Genomic DNA, 14,729 nt, shown 5'->3' with positions numbered 1-14,729 from the left:
TCATTTAACGGTGAGAGCTTCAGTTGCCATTATTGTGCTGTGAATTCTACTATGCATGAGGTGCACTACGGATTTCAGAAATTTGAAGCAGTAAGCCATGCAAGCATAGTGATAAAAAGCCATGCTAGGTTAGTTAGTGTTATCAGCATAGAGAAGAGTCTCTAAAAAGGCCACAACTGAATGTATATTTTGGGGGAGTATATATTCTGTACTAGTGTTGAGTTCTGCTGGGCATTTAAACATTGTGTATGTACGTACTCTGTTCAATCTAGAAATGTCTAGCCCAGTGCACAGGTGTGATTGATCTAGTTCACTGGCATATATAAAAAGTGATTACAAAGCTGAAATGGTCATTTTATCAGATTTTTTTTTACATGAAAAAATTAATCAAAAATTTGATTTTGGTCCTCACCGGACCTATATGAAATAATTTTTTCTAATTCTTCAGGCAATTGATTGGAAAGATGTAGTTTGATAGAATTTGATTTGATTCAATGACCACAGCAACTAAATAGTCACAATCGCTCTACTACTAAACTCGATACCACAGGACTACAAATTTACACTAATAAGAAATAATTTTCAAAAACCTTAAGACTCTCAAAGTCTCTCTGGTATTTTTCTCTCAGGCTGGCCACATCTCCTTCAAGGTGTTTTTGCTCTAGCTCGTCCCTCATGGTATTCATCTGGGTCTCCAGCTCCTGGATTCTGTCCTTCAGGATCATCATGGGGTCCAGCTCCTTCCTGGCCTGACCCCCCTCCTCCCCCTTACCCTCCTCCTCTTCTTCCATCGGCCACGTTTGATCAGAGGGCAGGGCAACGATTCCAGTCCGAGCGCCCTCTCGGTTTTGCGTCGAACTGCCTTCTCGTTCTTGCACGCAACGGATCGTCTCCATGTAGTAAGCATGGAGTTTCTGGATCTCTTCGTCGTGTACCTGCTGCAGTTCTCTGATCTTGCCCTGGTACTGCTCCTCCAGTCTCCTCACGTGCCCCTCGTGCCGCTCCTCCATGGTGTCCATGTCAACAAGCAGGACCTCCAGCTTCCGCTGGCTGTCGGCGGTGGTCTCCATCAGGGCCAGCTGGGTGGAAGCCAGGCCCTGCCCTGCCTGGCTGAGCTCCAGACGGTGCCTCTGCCTCAGCTCCTCCGCCTCCCTCTGGAAGCGTTCCTCCAGGAGGCCGAGTTGCTCCCGCTGCTGGGAGAGCTGGTCCATCCGTTGGGTGACCTCTCCCCGCAGGCTCTGGTTCTCCTCCTGGAGCGTGGACACGGTGCGGGTGAAGCCCTGGTTCTGCTCCTGCAGGGATGCCTCGTAGCGCTCCCGGATGGCGTTCACGCTGCGGGCGTGCTCTTGGACCAGGGCGTCCATGTTTTGGTCTGCTTGTCGACAACGGACCAAGTCCCGCTGGTGGTCAGCTTGAAGCCTGCAGGCGACATAGGCCACCTGGGCCTGGATGAGGGCATCACGCATGCACAGGGAGCTACTGGCCAAGCTGAGAGTAGTTCGGTGCCCTGTGTGCGTTCGAATGACATTGGCTATGCCAGAATTGTGGCCTCCACTCTCCATCAGTTCAGAAAATCTGTGGAGGATGGCTGCCTGTCTCCTTAGTTCTGCAACGAGGTTCTCTTGGCTGACTTGCAGAGACTCGATAGAGTTGACACTACAATATGGCGCCTCTCCAGCTAAATGTCTATCTACAAGATCCTCCGCCATGTCTTTGGCCTCTTCCATTTCAATCTGCTTCATGTAGGGAGAAAGTTCTGAAGGACTACTATCAGATAAAACCTGCTCTTGACCAACGTTTAACCCACAGCTAACTTCATGAATTACATTTTCCAAATCAGGATTATTAGAAGCTTTGATTATCTCTTTTAGTGTCAGTTCCCTTTGTTGCAAGTTATTGTGAGCCTGGGCTAATTCCCTTTTGAGCATTTTGAACTTATCCTCATACAAGTGCTTCAGGTTCTGAACAGAGTACACGAGTTCAGCTTTCAAGCAGGTGTTAAAGATGACAGTATCGTTCACGTCAACTGAACTGCTTTCCTCCGTTGTTCTGACCACATCTGTGCCATCACCTGGCATCCGCTGACAGTGAGGTTCCATTTGATCCACCTCTGTCCAGAAGGCACTCTCCAACATCAACTTCCTGGTCAAGACATCTGCATACACAATTGCCAAGCAATCCCCATCGCTTCTTCTGATGCTCTCAGTCTCCTGACATATCTCGTTGAGACCTTGCAAGAGGTCCGACTTTGGATTCCCTATCATTAAAGCCATCTTGTTCAAAACCATCGCCTCAAAGGACAGAGTTTTGGCAAAGAGATGCATGGTTTCCTCATCCAAGTCTTTGCCGCTACACTGAAGGGTCTCTTGGGTTTGACTGTGTGGGACCTCCGATGAACGTGCCTCCAACGTCTTTTCCCCTTGTCTGATATAAAACGTTGCATTGACCAACTCATTCTCTATCTCTAACAGGGCGTTGAGCTGCGAGTCTGTCCTGCCTTGGCTATGAAGACTGAGAATGACGTTGACTTTCTCCCGGCTTGTTTCCACACAGGCTAGGGCCTTGACGTACTCGCTATTAGCGACGCATATCTGAGACCCGGACGCTGAAATGGAAGAGGCACCATGTGATGCCTCGTCATGCTGGAACTTTGTGTTGATGTCCTGGAGCTCTGCTCCCATGTCTTGTTCTTCCGGCAGCTCAGCCGGTAGAGAGGCCTGCTGTCGCTCCAGCTTCTGGGTGAGGTCCCTCAGCTTGTCCTCGGTAGCCAGCAGCTTGCTCTCCAGGGCGTGTATGATGGAGATGAACTTCTCTGGGTCACTACAAAACTGGAATGTAACACTGGAGTTGGCGCTCTCCTCGGAAGGAGGGAAACCTGCGTCGATCTCACGGCTGGCATCTTGGCAGATTTCAGAGGAGGGGTTGTCTGGCTGATTCATGTCCAGACCCTCGGAGGCAATGTATTTTTGGCACGAAATACTGGAGAATCGTATCCTCGGCCGCTTGGCTTGAGACTCCTCGCAGTCCGAAAAGGTCTTTGCGTCGGACCCGGTTCCGAAAGTTTGGAGGGACTCGGTGTTCATTAGCGAAGAGGAGGCGGAGGTGGCGTCGCTCTCCTTGGTCGTTTCCTGAGCGTAGGGAACCACCTCGTCCCTTTGCCGTTCTATCCGAAGGTTGGCGTAGCCCAGCTGCAGGGCGCTGAGGTGCTGCTCCAGCTCTGCAATGCGATCCTCCGCCACCACAAGCTTGGCCTGCAGGTCTATTTCAGCACTGCAGGGCTCAGTTCGACAGCCTTGACCCACCTGAGAGAGGAGCTTCTCCCTGGCGTGCAGCTTCTGTTCCGTCTCCTCCAAGCTGCTGCCCAAGGCGGCCATCTTCACGAGGGCTTCCTTCAGGTCCTCCTCTTTGCGCTCCACCAGCCTCTCGTACATTTCCTTCGTCTGCCGGATCTCCTCCTCGTTCTCTCTCAGCACGCGGCTGATCTTCTGGAACTCCTCGGACACCCTCTCGTAGGAGTGCTCCAGCGTGTAGTAGTCCGCCTCCTCCGTCTCCAGCCGGCTCCGGAGCTTGGTCACCTCGCGGTCGGCCTCGGAGATCTGGTTGAGTAGCTCCTGGCAGCGGCAGGTAAGCTGGCCCTTCTCTTCCTCCAGCCGGCGGACGCTCTCCCTCAGAGTCTCCGCCACGTCCGTCCTCTGGGAGAGTTCCTCCTTCAGCCGCAGCACCTCCTGCCGCCCTTCCACCCCTCCGGAGCCGCGTCTTCCCCTCAGCAAGGCCCCCACCTGCTGCTCCGCCTCCAGCAGCTTCTCTTCCAATCCCTGCCTCCCGGTCTCGACCTCTGCCAGCCTCCGCACGAGGACCTGCCTCTCCCTTTCGTGGTGCTCCCGGAGGGAGAGCTGTTCCTTGCGCAGGCGGTCCTCCTTCAGCGCTTGGCCCTCCTCTGTCGCGCTGAGGCGCGCGGTCACCTCCTGCAGCCTCTCCTGGAGCCTCTGCACCTCCTTCAGGTGGTCCCTCTGCAGGGCCTGCTGGTGCTCCAGGTGCCGGAGGGCCTGGCTTCTCTCCAGGAGGCTGGCCTCCACCTCGCGGAGCCTGTCTTCACTGTCCCTCAGCTGGGCCCGGAGGGTGGCCTCGCTGCGCCCCCAGTCCTCCTCCTGCTCCCGGGAGCGTTCCTGCTCCAGCTTGAGCTCGTTCCGCATGCGAGCCACGGCTTGCTCGCTGGACAGGATCTCGGCCATGGCCGAGCTCAGCTTAGCCTGGAGGGTTTGGATGTCGGCCTCGTGGTGTCCAATGGCATCCTGGGCTTCAGTGTAGCTTCTCCTCAGAATTTGAGCCTGCTGCTGCACCAGGTTTTGCTTGCGCTTCTGGGCCTCCAGCTCACTCTGCAAGTCTTGATTGAGCTTGTGCAAGTGTTGCCATGGTGCCCGTTGTGGAGAGGAGGAGGAGGGTGTTGTGGCACTCTTTGAGAAGTTGAAAAGATCGATGAGACAGTTTGATTAGTGACATAGTCTTTCACTTACCCCAAAAGATACGGAGAACCACATCTCTGAGGCTAGTGGGGGGAAAAACCCGGGAACTTCATTCCCATCTCAAAGTAGAGTTTACATTGTTTAATGTCTTTTCAATTTTATTAAGCTTTTTTTCCTAGCTTTCCACTGTGCTTTTTCAAGGGTGACTGGGAAGGTAAACAAAATAATGAAGAATAACAAAAATGTAACTGAGTGAATGTGTGGTGAACTAATGGTGAAGCTGGCAGTGAATGACCTCAGGTGCCTCAAAGTGCCCACAACAAAATCAAAATAAATACCAAGTGAAAAAAGATTTGTACTGTGATGTGAAAACTGACCAACGTGCCAAGTCAGCGTTCCTGAGAACATGACTGTATATAAACACAAACCCATTTCAATGTGAGTCAAAGATAAATTAGAAAATCTCTGAAACCATGCTCCTAACTGCCCAACGTCATGCACAAACCAGGCTTCAAAATGACAGGATGTAAGGGACATTGGAAGTGAAAAGCACAGCGCAAGGCCTCTAGTGTCTTACCTTCATATCAATCCAAACCTAATCATTTTTCAGGAGATGTGAAACTCCGTAAAAACAGAAGATATTCATGCTGAGAATAACACAACCATGCATAATCATTTCAAAGACAAAGACCCAACACCTGTTAGTAGAATTTCACACAAGTTGTAGCAGTCACACACACACACACAATCTCATCTGTCACATACCAGCAGATTTCCTTTAAGGTTTAAAATTCCAAGTGCTACAAACCTTTATTCTTTCAATCTTTGATAACAATAAACACACAATTGTAATTGATCTACATTCAAGATAATGAAGCAGCCCTCATGGCTGGATGGTGGTACCTGCAGCACATAGCCTTCCCTGGCGTTCAGCTCTCTCCCCCTGGAGTCCTGTAACTGCTCCTGGAGAAGACTGTTCTGCTCCTGCAGCTTGGCCAACTCCTTCTGTGTTTGGTCCAGCTGCACAAATACACACACACACACACAAACACACAAGCATGACCAGAGATGCATTCGATTGTTACATACACTTCAGACGCAATTGATTTGTATCAACGTTTTTAACGAGCGAAGACACGTGAATGGATGCCAACCTCTTTGTCAAGCAGAGCTGTTAGGTCTTGTGTGGGCAGTCCGGGAGAGTCGGAGGAGCTGCCCGCCGTGGTGGCGATGGGCACCTGCTTCTCCTCCCGAAGCGGCGTCGTTTCCACCTGGTGCCATCGCTGCTCGATCTCCACCTGAACGTCAGGGGGCCGGCCCGCCCTCTCCCCGCTGGGGTCTGGCTGCAGGGCGGCCGGTCGGTCCACTTCCATCCTGCCCTGGTCCTCGGGCGTCTTCGGCTCCAGGCCCACGGCGGCGTTGAGCGTGGTGGTCATGGTTACAGTGACCGTGTTGGGGGAGTGCTGGAGACAGCGCCTCCTCTCGTCACGCCGGCGCACCCGCTCCGGGTCCAGCCCCTCGGCCGGCGTGGACGAGGAGACCTGGGAGGGCGGAGGAGGGGCGGAGACGGAGGAGGACGTCGGGGCGGAGGAGGTGGTGGAGACTGGGGAGGAAGCGAGTGAAGAGGTGGAGGAGGAAGAGGAGGAAGTGGAGGAGGAGGAAGAGGCGGGGCCGAGGTGGGCCGTGTCCGCCCGCTCCGTCTTCGTCTCGCCCCCCGTCTGTCCCGGCCGGAACTCGGACCAGTCGTACGTTTTGGAGCGTCCTTCCCGCCGTCGCTCTCGGATCCGGCTCTTGCGTGGCTCCGACGCGGGGACGCCGTCCGCGAGCCTCTGGGTGTGCACCTCCACCCGGGCAGCCTCAGAGCTGGGGCTGGGGCCCAGGGAGGGCTGGAGACAAGGCTCCAACACCACCCGCGCTTTGGCCTTCTCTTCTGGTAGGGAGCTGAGAGGGATGATAAGAAGAACAAGAGAGAGGACCTCAGTTATCTAACCAAAGCATACAAGCACTTACGACTCCGTTACACCACATTCTCATTAGAGCATTTTTTATGGGCCTTGTATGCCAATAAGACTGGGTGGGCATAAACAATTCCGACCAAAAAGCACTGGATAAATGTGAACGGATCTGCAGATATGGACTCTCGCATAAGTTTGGTCTTGAATCAGTGTTTCTAGGGACAGTGTGGCTGTGTCGTCACAAAGACAATAATTCCATGCACATTGCATGAAATTCACACGACTGCACAACATGAAAGCTTGACAGGCGACGACACAGACACGCATTTGTGGCACTGCTCATCTTGAGGAGTTCAAACCAAGCTCAACCAAAACAGCCAGAACATCAGCTTTGAAAACACTGGAGACAAACTGCAAACACAACACGTAGCGTTTCCTGTCGGCTTCGGCCTTTCCCCTGGAGGGTTGTCATCTGAGACACGGGGCACTGCTGCCACCATCCATCTCCCTGGGAAGGGGGCAGTGGCTTCCTCAGGTTTGTACAGTAGACGTGAGGAATATGTCCGCAGTAATCCCCACGCTGCTAGGCATCCACCTCCACTGTTGGCGAGCGGGACACACCTAAATAAAGTGAGCTGACGAAATGGTCTATTTCCATCGTCTTGTGGAATGGGAGGACGGGGGGGGGGGGGCAGCAAGGCGGAGGGACACATCCCCCCAGAATAAGGAAGAGGTGTCCGCGAGGTGTCTAAGCAGGAACGCCGAAAATATCCCGCATTCCCTCAGGACTAGGCCGCCTCGGAGGCAGACGACGGCGCTAAAACTGTATCTGCTGGTCGGCGAGGCACCTGACATGTACCATGAAGAGGAAACACTAGTGGGGGGGGGGGGGGGGGGGAGGGAGGGGTAAGGCTCCAAAAACAAACAAAGTTATGAATATGTCTGTCGCTACAGTACATATAGAACCCTGCTCATGCTACTTATGGCTCTTACTGGCAGGTCTGTTGGGCTGTGGAGGCTGCAGCCTCCGCAACACAACCGAGAGACATTACTCAACAATCACATGACACAGGGTGGGACGACAAGCACACAGCGCAGGCATTACTGGACCATTACATCACACAGAGAGAGGGGGGGGGGGGTCAACACACAAGCTCTCCAACCTGGGCTTCAGAACGGATAGTTTCAGAGAGATGTTTTTCCTAGAAGCAGGATGGAAATACCGGAGAGGGCGGGAGGGAGAGAGGAGAAAGAGTGAGGGGGAGAGAAAGAGGTTAGCCAGATAAAAAAAAAAAAATCTGAAATTGTTGTCGCTGACAGGAGCCAACAGTGAGCGGTTCCTTTCTCACCGGGTGACGTCAGGGGCGATGGTGGGCCGCACGTTCTTCATGATGGCCTGAATCCAGTTCCGGCGGATTCCGGAGGTCATGGCTGACAGAGTGCATGCCCCCTCCTTGCTCTGGAAAAGAAGGAGGACAGAGAGTTAGTATGACAAGCCGCCAAAAGTGACGCAACATTCATTAACAATGCAATGTAAAAAACGTGAATGGCCAACCACAATCACAATGTGTGCATGTTTGTATTTGAAAGGGACATCTACAAGGCTCCCTGAAGAGAGGGAGCCAGGCTACCCTCAGCCTGCCAAACCACACTTCCCTCATCTCCAAGACTCTCTCAGTAACATTCCCAGTATGCTCAATCCAACTGGCTGAGCACAATCATCATCTGTTTAAATGTACTATAACACCGCTCCGAAACCACCCCACCCACCCACCCACCAACCTGCACCTGACAGACACAACGTTCTGTGGTGTCGGTTCTCCCCTCTGCCCTGTTTTTGGGCTCCATCTGGTTTGCCCGCACCGAGGAAAATGGTTATAAATACTGCCGTTATTATTCATTTCAGATCACTAAAGCAATGTTCTCGGCTGGAGTGAACCATGCCCTCTCCACTCCTCTATTTCCAACCAGTAAACCCATCAGGGAAGTCGGAAGGGAGAAGTGCCAATTCTCGGAGCCAATGTAACCCCAACCTTACAGGCCAGCTCCTCCAGGTAACAGCCCTGAGTCAACAAGTCGGGATCAAATCGGTGCTTCTCAAAGTACCCTCATAAATCTCCCATTGACATGAGCGCTTGATTTACATGGGGCGGCGGTATTCATGGCTTTAGGAGTTACATGGCATGGATCAAGTTCCTGTTTGGCCCCCAGTCAGTGGATGACTTGTGGTAGCCATATAGTGAGGGGATTGCAGCGTTGGAGACAAGCATCCTCACCTTGGTCATCAACCCGAGGTCATCTAGCAGTCTAGACTCAGCGCCGTTAAGGATTACATCAAAAGCCTCAAAGCTCTGTCCCCCCTGCCCCCCCCCCCCTCGGCCTGCCCCCGCCCCCCCGAACAAAAAAAAGTTTGTCCCAAAACACTGGTGCAGACAGCACGTCAAGCGGTCCGAGTGAGGGAGGTTAGGTCAGCATGTTTGGGGCGGCATGAAGGATTGAGGGCAGGGAGAACGGCAGGGTGGGGCGAGAGTCTATGGCAGATATAGAGCGCATGATGTCACTCCATCATGGGCGATGACAGGTCAGGTGACATCCCTCACGATGGGACAAAGAAGTGTTTGAGGACAGAGGAACTACCAGACTGCGACGGTGATATGTGCACCGGTGAGACACGGTGCTATACGGCTGTTTTTAGAGCGCAGCACCGCAGAACAGCGGCTCTTTTTTTTCCTTTTGTTACTTAGCATTCTCAACGGCAGCAGAGAGTCAGATGGGGGTCAGATGGCTGAGCGGTTAGGGAATCGGGCTAGTAATCAGAAGGTTGTTTGTTCGATTCCCGGCGTGAAATATGATGTGTCCTTGGGCAAGGCACTTCACCCTACGTGCCTCGGGGGAATGTCCCTGTACTTACTGTAAGTCGCTCTGGATAAGAGCGTCTGCTAAAGGACTACATGTGAATGTAAGAGTCGTGAGCATGCTCACTGCTCGACACTCACAAGGATCTGGAAGCCGTAGTTCCTCTGGACAGGAAACTCAGTGACGTCGTAGCAGGTGGACAGGTCGATCTCGCCGTCCAGGTCAGCAGCCTGGGAGAGGTCGACAAAAACAAACAAACTGTGACATCTGGTGGATTAGTGACATTATATGACAATTTCAGAACACTTACGGCATACTTTAAAAACTGTGACTTTTGAATACTTTTAAACTGTGAATTTTGAATACTTTTAAACTGTGAATATTTCCGTCATACCTCCTCGGCTACAGAATCTCTGTAGTATCTCAGGCTCTGGTCAGTCAGAACAAACCAGTGTTTCTTCCACTGGAGGAGAAGATGATAATCAAGTCAGTTTGAGTCAGTCTCACCCACCAGGATAGCTTGGTATGGGGTCACTGATGTGACACAGAAGCCTTTGTGAAAGATATTACCATGCCATCTTCATATAGCTTGGTCATCCATCCTTTCTTGAAGTTCAGCAGATCAGGCTGTAAGGGAAAGTCACCACAGAAAGTCAAGATCGATGGTGAAGAAGAATGACAACTTACAGCAGATCTCATGATGGCTGGCTCACTGAACAAACTGTAGGTTCATATACTGGCTGGCTGGCTAGCTAGCAAGCTGGGATGGATTCTTAATGCACTCAACAGTTCAACACTACTAAATCACTTTACAGCTGACTGCCAAATACTCCAATTCCATATACAAAAATAGAAATACATGTTTTCATTTTTATAAGACTTGATGTAATGGGAAAACTGTGGCTGAGAACAAATGCAGTATCAAGTTTGTGATCACGTGTGCAAAAAATAAAATAAAAAAAGATTTCGATTTGACCCATCTTGAAATAATAAATTTTAAAATATCCACATGAATGTTGTTTAATAATTCAGTACTTAAGCTACTTTACCGATTCAGTACAAATGTCTAAATCACGAGCATTTGCATTTCCTCAAGTTCTTCATAATCTTTTTTTTGTGTGCCAAAAACACTGAATGTCCATTCAGAGCACCTAGAGGTGGTGCATGTCTCCCACCAAACTCAGCCCTTCACCCCACGCTTGCCCCCCTTGCAAGCCTACTCAGTCAGCCCACATGACAGCGGTCCTTTCACACAACCCCAGCACAGCTCTGACGGTACCTTATCTCTGTTGAGCTTCCTCAGGTGCGGAGCAGCCTGGCACAGAGTCATCACACACACTCTCACACCTCCACTCAGTCAACTTCTCAGGAAGCAGCGTACATAGGTCTGCAGCTTTAACACACTCCACACCAGCTATTTATATAGAAGGGGGTGATGTGGGGGGGGGGGGGGCCTGCATGATTCTGGCAGCTGCAGCCCCCCCCTGACCTAGCACGCGCTGACAGGAAGACGCCCCAACGACAGCCATGGGCCGACCCCAGACCAGCCCGCCTGGCGCTGGGAGGCTGAAACGAGGGTCAGCCCTGTCACTCAGAAGGAGGACCCCCCCACACACCCCCCCCACACACCCCCCCTGCGCTGAACAGCAGAGTTACGACGCTCGTATCACAGTGATTTGATCCACTTTGATTCCTTGTAGAGGTGGCCGATTGATTCAGTACATTTTATTATGAACCATTGATTTAGGAACCACTCCTGATCTAATTACATGATGGCCTTTTGGACAGTTTAAGCCATTTACAAAACGGTGTAAAAAAACAAAACAAAAAACAAGAGTTTCTTTACCCACAATGCAGCACAGGTCTTGACCTACAATGATTTCCCAGCCCTCTTACCCAGCCCCGAAATTCTCAGCAAGAAACTAAGAGCGCAGACCTATAAATCTCCATGGAAACCAACAGCCCTGCTCATAAACCTTCAGCCTCTGTCTCCTAATGACCAGAGGATCTCACAGGGTCAAACAACTAGATTTTAACATACTATTAAATATCCTCTTACCTTCTACCTTGTACATTTGTATCTTTTGTAATATTTGTGTTTTTTGTATTTTCATATTGTAATTTAGCAACTTATATTTTATTTCTGGCAACTTATATTTTATTGTACATTATATTTAATTCTAATTCCACTTAGTACTGCTAGTTTATGTACCCTTAGTAAAGATAGTCCACATATTAAAATGTTAGGTTCCTATATGGTAATTGTATTCACCTTCCTGCCAAAGTAAATTCCTTGTCTGTGCAAACTTTCATGGTGAATAAATCCCATTCTGATTCTGACTTTGGGGTAATTGTAATATCTGGAAACATACTTTCAGGAGGGGATGTCCATTTGTATAAAACATTTCTGTAAAATTTTACAAATCTCGTAATTATTTCTACTGACAATCCCAACCAAAGTATATAGTATGTGTACTGACCGTCATGGAAGACTCGGTCACTCTGCGGTCGAGCGACTTGGCTCTGCGGAAGTTCAAGGAGGAGGAGCTTGACGCATCCGGAACTGAGCGTTGATAAGCAGCGTCCAATGACATGTCCTGAAAACACAGGTGATGCACAGCACCTGAAACCCCTTCTGAACACCACAGCTAACATAGAATACACACAGCACACCTGGAACAGAGGTCAAACCTGTCAGGTTGTAAAGAGTATGTCTAGGCTTCGGAACGTCACATATATTCTCAGCTTTACTTTAGGAAGGCTTTGTGTTGGCGTGGTGGAGATGCAGTACCTGCTTGCAGGACAGGGGACGCTTCTCGCTGCGCCCCTGCCGCTGGACGGACGCGCTGCTGGAGGAGGGCTCCGTGGACGTGCTGGTGTCCATCTGCTCCTCGCCATCCACCGACTCAAACCGGCCAATCACCTGCGAGCGACTGGCCGCCGCAAGAACACACGTTAGAGCACATTATTGTGCATTTTCTTATGAGATACTGTACATTCCCATTTATTTTGGGAAAAGGCTAAGTCCATGATGATGTCACTGACTTACTGTCAGTAAGAAACAAACGGCAAATAATCAGTCTGATTAATTGATTATGTCATGTTGTGAGCAAGATATGAACCACAATTATTAAGTATAATTAAAGATAAGCGGGAACTAAAAATCTGTACACCAGCTTGTCAGGATCATTAAGCTTGAACTTGAGGTCAGAGCAGCACTTTGGAAGCGATTTACATTTACATGTATTCATTTAGCAGACGCTTTTATCCAAAGCGACTTCCAAGAGAGAGCTTTACAAAAGAGCATAGGTCATAGATTTCAAGCCAAAATAGCAAGTATATAATTCAAAGCTCTCTCTTACAGAAGAGTCTCATGCGAGTACAATATGACATTGTAAACAAGAGGCCCAAGAGGATGAGTACATTTTGGCACATAGCACTTTCCGTAGGTACTGAAATAAAAATATATATTTTTTAAAGATAATTATGAATAGTGTTTAGTGTGTCCCTCAGAAGGCTGGGAAAAGGCAGGCGGGTGACCAGGTGAGGGTTGGGGACATATTCTAAGAGGTAAAGCAATGATGGCATCAGCAGCGTTAGCTGAACCTTAGTCTGGACCTGGACAGAGTGTGTGTGTGTGTGTGTGTGTTCCCAGGCAGTGTTGATGTGAAATGAAAGAAAGCAGGTGTCAGCAGGGGCAACCAGCAGGGCGGAGCAGCAGGAGAGGGCAGGGCGGGGAGCAGAGGGCGGAGGGGTTGGGAGGGCTGACTGTCAGAAGCTCCTGAAAGAGATGGAAAAAAAACAAACCCAAATAGCAAAGTAGCCATAGCAGGAGAGAGCAAGTTAAAATGAGACCATTAGTGTCTGGAGAAATACGCATGCAATACAATTGCCCTTTTTAATACTTGCAACCAAAATAAAATCACCTTTAGTGACCTCAAGAAAGAGCAGAGATATCGAAGGAGGCCAAACAGAAAGTACACTATGACAGTAGCGCCACAAGAGGGGGCTAGAAAACATGCATGTTGACCACAGAGCTTGTAAACAACACCGAGGCCTTAACATGCCATCTCTTTTTCATTTGTAGTCTCGTTGGCGAGTTCATGGTCGTTAAAGAGCGTCAGTTATCGGTAAAAAATAAAATACAAATCTAAATGAGCATCCCTGTTCTGGGCATGTACTGTATTTACAGTGAGTGTGTGTGTGTGTGTGTGTGTGGCACATCCTCATTGCTCCCTCACCTGCGTTCCTCCCCAAATATCCGAGCCACCTCCTCTCGCCCGGGGCTGCGTGTGCGAGCCCTCAGCTCCTGGCGCTTCTTGTCGGAGCGGAACGCCTCGCGGTGGCTCAGCCTCCTCGCCCGAGGCACGTCCGACAGCGCCACGTACTCCCTGCCCGCTCGGCCCGCCCTTCCTCCGACGGCCGAGCCAGCGCTGCCCCCGCCCCCGCCGCCACGCCCATCCCAGCTGGGGGCGCTGCTGCTGGGCTCCGAGTCCAGCGAGCTCTGGGAGGAGCTGATGGTGGAGTAGCAGGGCGACAGGAGGGCGCCGGAGGAGGAGGGAGAGAGGAGGGGGGCTCCGGGGGAGGACGGGGGGAGGAGGGACTCTGGGGTGGGGTAGAAGGAGGAGAGGTGCGAGTCGGGGTCCGAGGGGCTGTACCTGTGCTGTGGGGCCCCTGAGGCGGTGGTGGTGGTGGTGGAGAGGAGGGTGGAGGAGGAGGACAGGGGCAGGTGCAGGGGGGGTTGAGGAGGGGGTTCCGTCTTGGTCTTCTCCAAGGAGAAATAGCCGCTTTCCACTCGTACCTTTCGACCGCTGCTCAGGGTGCTGCTGTCTGAAAACGAAAGCCATCGGCGTCTGTTAGGGATCGGGTTTCATTCGCATTCTCGTGTTTGACAGCTTCCCTCCTCCTTTGCAGACAAACGTGTGTGTGTGTGTGTGTGTGTATGACCCTGTGTCAGGGACAACAACAAACTGTCCTGACAAGAGGCACATTCACACCAGCCTTAAATCAATAACGTCCCTGTCAACCAAAACCTAACAACATCAAGCCCCGACCGGTCCACTGCCCACCATCGCGGGTGTCCACAGGGCTGGCGGCCGGCAGGCTCTGACCCAGCTGGCTGAGGCAGGACGCGCTGCGGCTGCAGGGGATGCTGGAGCGGGCCCAGCGGGCCTCCTCCTGCCACAGGCTGGCCCGGCTGGGCTGGACCCGCTCGGCGCTGGCGATGCTGCTGGGCGGGCAGGAGATGGTGCCCCCTCCTCCCATCCCCATGCCTCCGCCGCTGGTCACCGCCATCTTGGCTGGGCCAGGCTCCTGGTGGGGGAGTCAAAGGTCGATGGCGGGGTGTAATGGGAGAGGAGAAAGGGGAGAGAGGGGAAAAGAGATCATTGTAAAAACGTAGAGAAGTTGAGTAGGAGGTCGAACAACAAGTGATGGGGGAGGCGATGGCGAAAAA

At 51.4% G+C, this 14,729-nt stretch overlaps 1 protein-coding gene across 5 annotated transcripts in view; it reads right to left on the bottom strand.

The window, feature by feature from the left end:
* The window catches only part of mpripa (myosin phosphatase Rho interacting protein a), a 45,634-nt gene that overhangs the window by 4,481 nt on the left and 26,424 nt on the right, over positions 1-14,729 (bottom strand). For 3 of the 5 annotated variants that reach the window (XM_084669865.1, XM_084669864.1, XM_084669867.1), the window contains 12 exons: positions 14,344-14,587; positions 13,516-14,104; positions 12,066-12,207; positions 11,755-11,871; positions 9,845-9,901; positions 9,669-9,737; positions 9,415-9,504; positions 7,768-7,877; positions 7,582-7,620; positions 5,618-6,404; positions 5,367-5,483; positions 591-4,454 (listed from right to left, as the gene is read on the bottom strand). In XM_084669865.1, coding sequence (XP_084525991.1) covers positions 591-4,454; positions 5,367-5,483; positions 5,618-6,404; positions 7,582-7,620; positions 7,768-7,877; positions 9,415-9,504; positions 9,669-9,737; positions 9,845-9,901; positions 11,755-11,871; positions 12,066-12,207; positions 13,516-14,104; positions 14,344-14,587 — 6,225 coding nt within the window. The remainder of the gene's footprint in view (positions 1-590; positions 4,455-5,366; positions 5,484-5,617; positions 6,405-7,581; positions 7,621-7,767; positions 7,878-9,414; positions 9,505-9,668; positions 9,738-9,844; positions 9,902-11,754; positions 11,872-12,065; positions 12,208-13,515; positions 14,105-14,343; positions 14,588-14,729) is intronic. The other 2 variants (XM_084669866.1, XM_084669868.1) reach the window with 1 other exon arrangement.

The sequence above is a fragment of the Hypomesus nipponensis genome, chromosome 13 (assembly GCF_054491055.1).
Source record: "Hypomesus nipponensis isolate SF chromosome 13, ASM5449105v1, whole genome shotgun sequence".
Taxonomy (NCBI): domain Eukaryota; kingdom Metazoa; phylum Chordata; class Actinopteri; order Osmeriformes; family Osmeridae; genus Hypomesus; species Hypomesus nipponensis.
Note: the sequence above shows the minus strand (reverse complement) of the source record. Positions and strands in the feature narration are given on the sequence as shown.